The sequence below is a fragment of the Priapulus caudatus genome, unplaced genomic scaffold (assembly GCF_000485595.1).
Source record: "Priapulus caudatus unplaced genomic scaffold, Priapulus_caudatus-5.0.1 Scaffold938, whole genome shotgun sequence".
Taxonomy (NCBI): domain Eukaryota; kingdom Metazoa; phylum Priapulida; class Priapulimorpha; order Priapulimorphida; family Priapulidae; genus Priapulus; species Priapulus caudatus.
In genome coordinates, this window is record NW_014577999.1 from 13,542 (window position 1) to 15,266 (window position 1,725).

At 41.3% G+C, this 1,725-nt stretch overlaps 1 protein-coding gene across 1 annotated transcript in view; it reads left to right on the forward strand.

The window, feature by feature from the left end:
• Window positions 1-733: 733 nt before the first annotated feature.
• Window positions 734-1,725, forward strand: part of LOC106814529 (selenocysteine lyase-like) — a gene marked incomplete in the record, with an annotated part of 27,043 nt that continues 26,051 nt past the window's right edge. Inside the window, 1 exon segment of the mRNA XM_014818844.1 lies at window positions 734-1,040. Coding sequence (XP_014674330.1) covers window positions 757-1,040 — 284 coding nt within the window.

Consider the following 1,725-nt stretch of genomic DNA (forward strand, 5'->3'; position numbering starts at 1 on the left):
GTACACGTAGATACACGCACGTACACGCACGTACACGCGGGTACACGCACTTAGCTGAGAAACGCCGGCCGATTGCGTTCCTAGCAACGTACGCGCTACCGCGCCTTCCGTCATGCCTCGATCTGTGCGCATGTGCAGAGAGTATACGTTTGATTTGGCGATAGACGATCGAGCCTCGGCAATTACTCGATAGACGAGCCTCGGCAATTACTCGATAGACGAGCCTCGGCAAATGCTCCATATTCCACGATTCAATACGCCTGTATTCAGTATTCGTGCCTCTGATTTGTCAATTCGTCAAATCGTCAATTCGCGATTCAATTTGGCAATTCGTTATTAATTTGCTCATTTAAACGTTTGAATGATTAAACGACTGTTCAATTGAACAATCAATCGATCAATTGAACGTTTGAATGATTAAACGACTGTTCAATTGAACAATCAATCAATCAATTGAACAATAAATCGATCAATTGAACGTTTGAATAATTAAATTGACTGTTCAATTGAACAATAAATCGATCAATTGAACGTTTGACTGATTAAATTGACTGTTAATTAAATTGAATGGTTAAATTGAACAATTAATCAATCAATCAATTGAGTGACACATATCCCCTCCCATAAATTTCAGACTGGGGTAATCTCACTCTCAGACCGTGACACCGTAAATACATTTTTTTCTGTATTTACGGCAATCCCATCATGCAAAGCGCCACGGACAAGTGCACACCATAATGCACTGCGAAACTGGAAATGTTCAAGATGACTGCGGTCATGGCTGAGGCAGTGGGAGATATAACTAGAGTTGGGCAGGAATTCTCCTCGTTTGAAGAGTTGTCGAATGCAATCAAGCAATATAAAACCAACAGTTTCACTAATGTTTACATCCGCAGCAGTAGAATGCTTAAAGTTGGAAGGATGCGTGCTCCTAATCGTTCTTTTAGTGATAAGTTGAGGTACACTGAAATTGATCTAGCGTGTAAGCACGGAGGACGAAAGGCATTTTCGTCGTCGAAAGGAAAACGTCCAAACCAAAGGTAGGCTTATGTTTGAGATACACTAATTTACCCAATTCAGACATCAGAAATGTTAGGTGTATGTTAGGTCCGTGTGTTATTTCGCAGTGGCTACTGGCGAGTACGGCAGTCACACTACCGCGCATGCGCTGCATCCGTATTCGGAGACCATGCTTCAAAATGTCGGCAAGCTCATGTTTGGAATTGCCAGAATTTACGACAAATTCGCGATTTTCTTCCTATTCCGTATTGAAGAAAACAATTGCTTTGTACGAGGATACAAACTCATGTAAGCTATACGTTAGAAGATCGCGTACAATCGCCAACGCGCTCAAAAGGACGCCAAAAAGATCGTTCAATTCAGAATTGATTTACACGGAGTTGGATATCAAATGCATTCATGGAGGGAAGAATTTTATCAGCCGATCAACTGGCAAGCGCCCCAATCGGTCGTAAGTCAAATTCAATTATATTAGCGGAAACACGGTACGACGAGACAAGCCGAAAAAAAAATATTATGGTCGACCGCATATATACTATTACTATTACTAGTATTAGTATTACTAAATAATTACTATACTCCAGAGTCTAGACCAGTGCTTCTCAACCTTTTTTTCTCTTGTGCCACATAGGAACATTTTGGAATGAGTGTGTGCCGCACCAGCAATCAGTGCGATGACTGAAACTCCTTCTGCTCATTCATGAT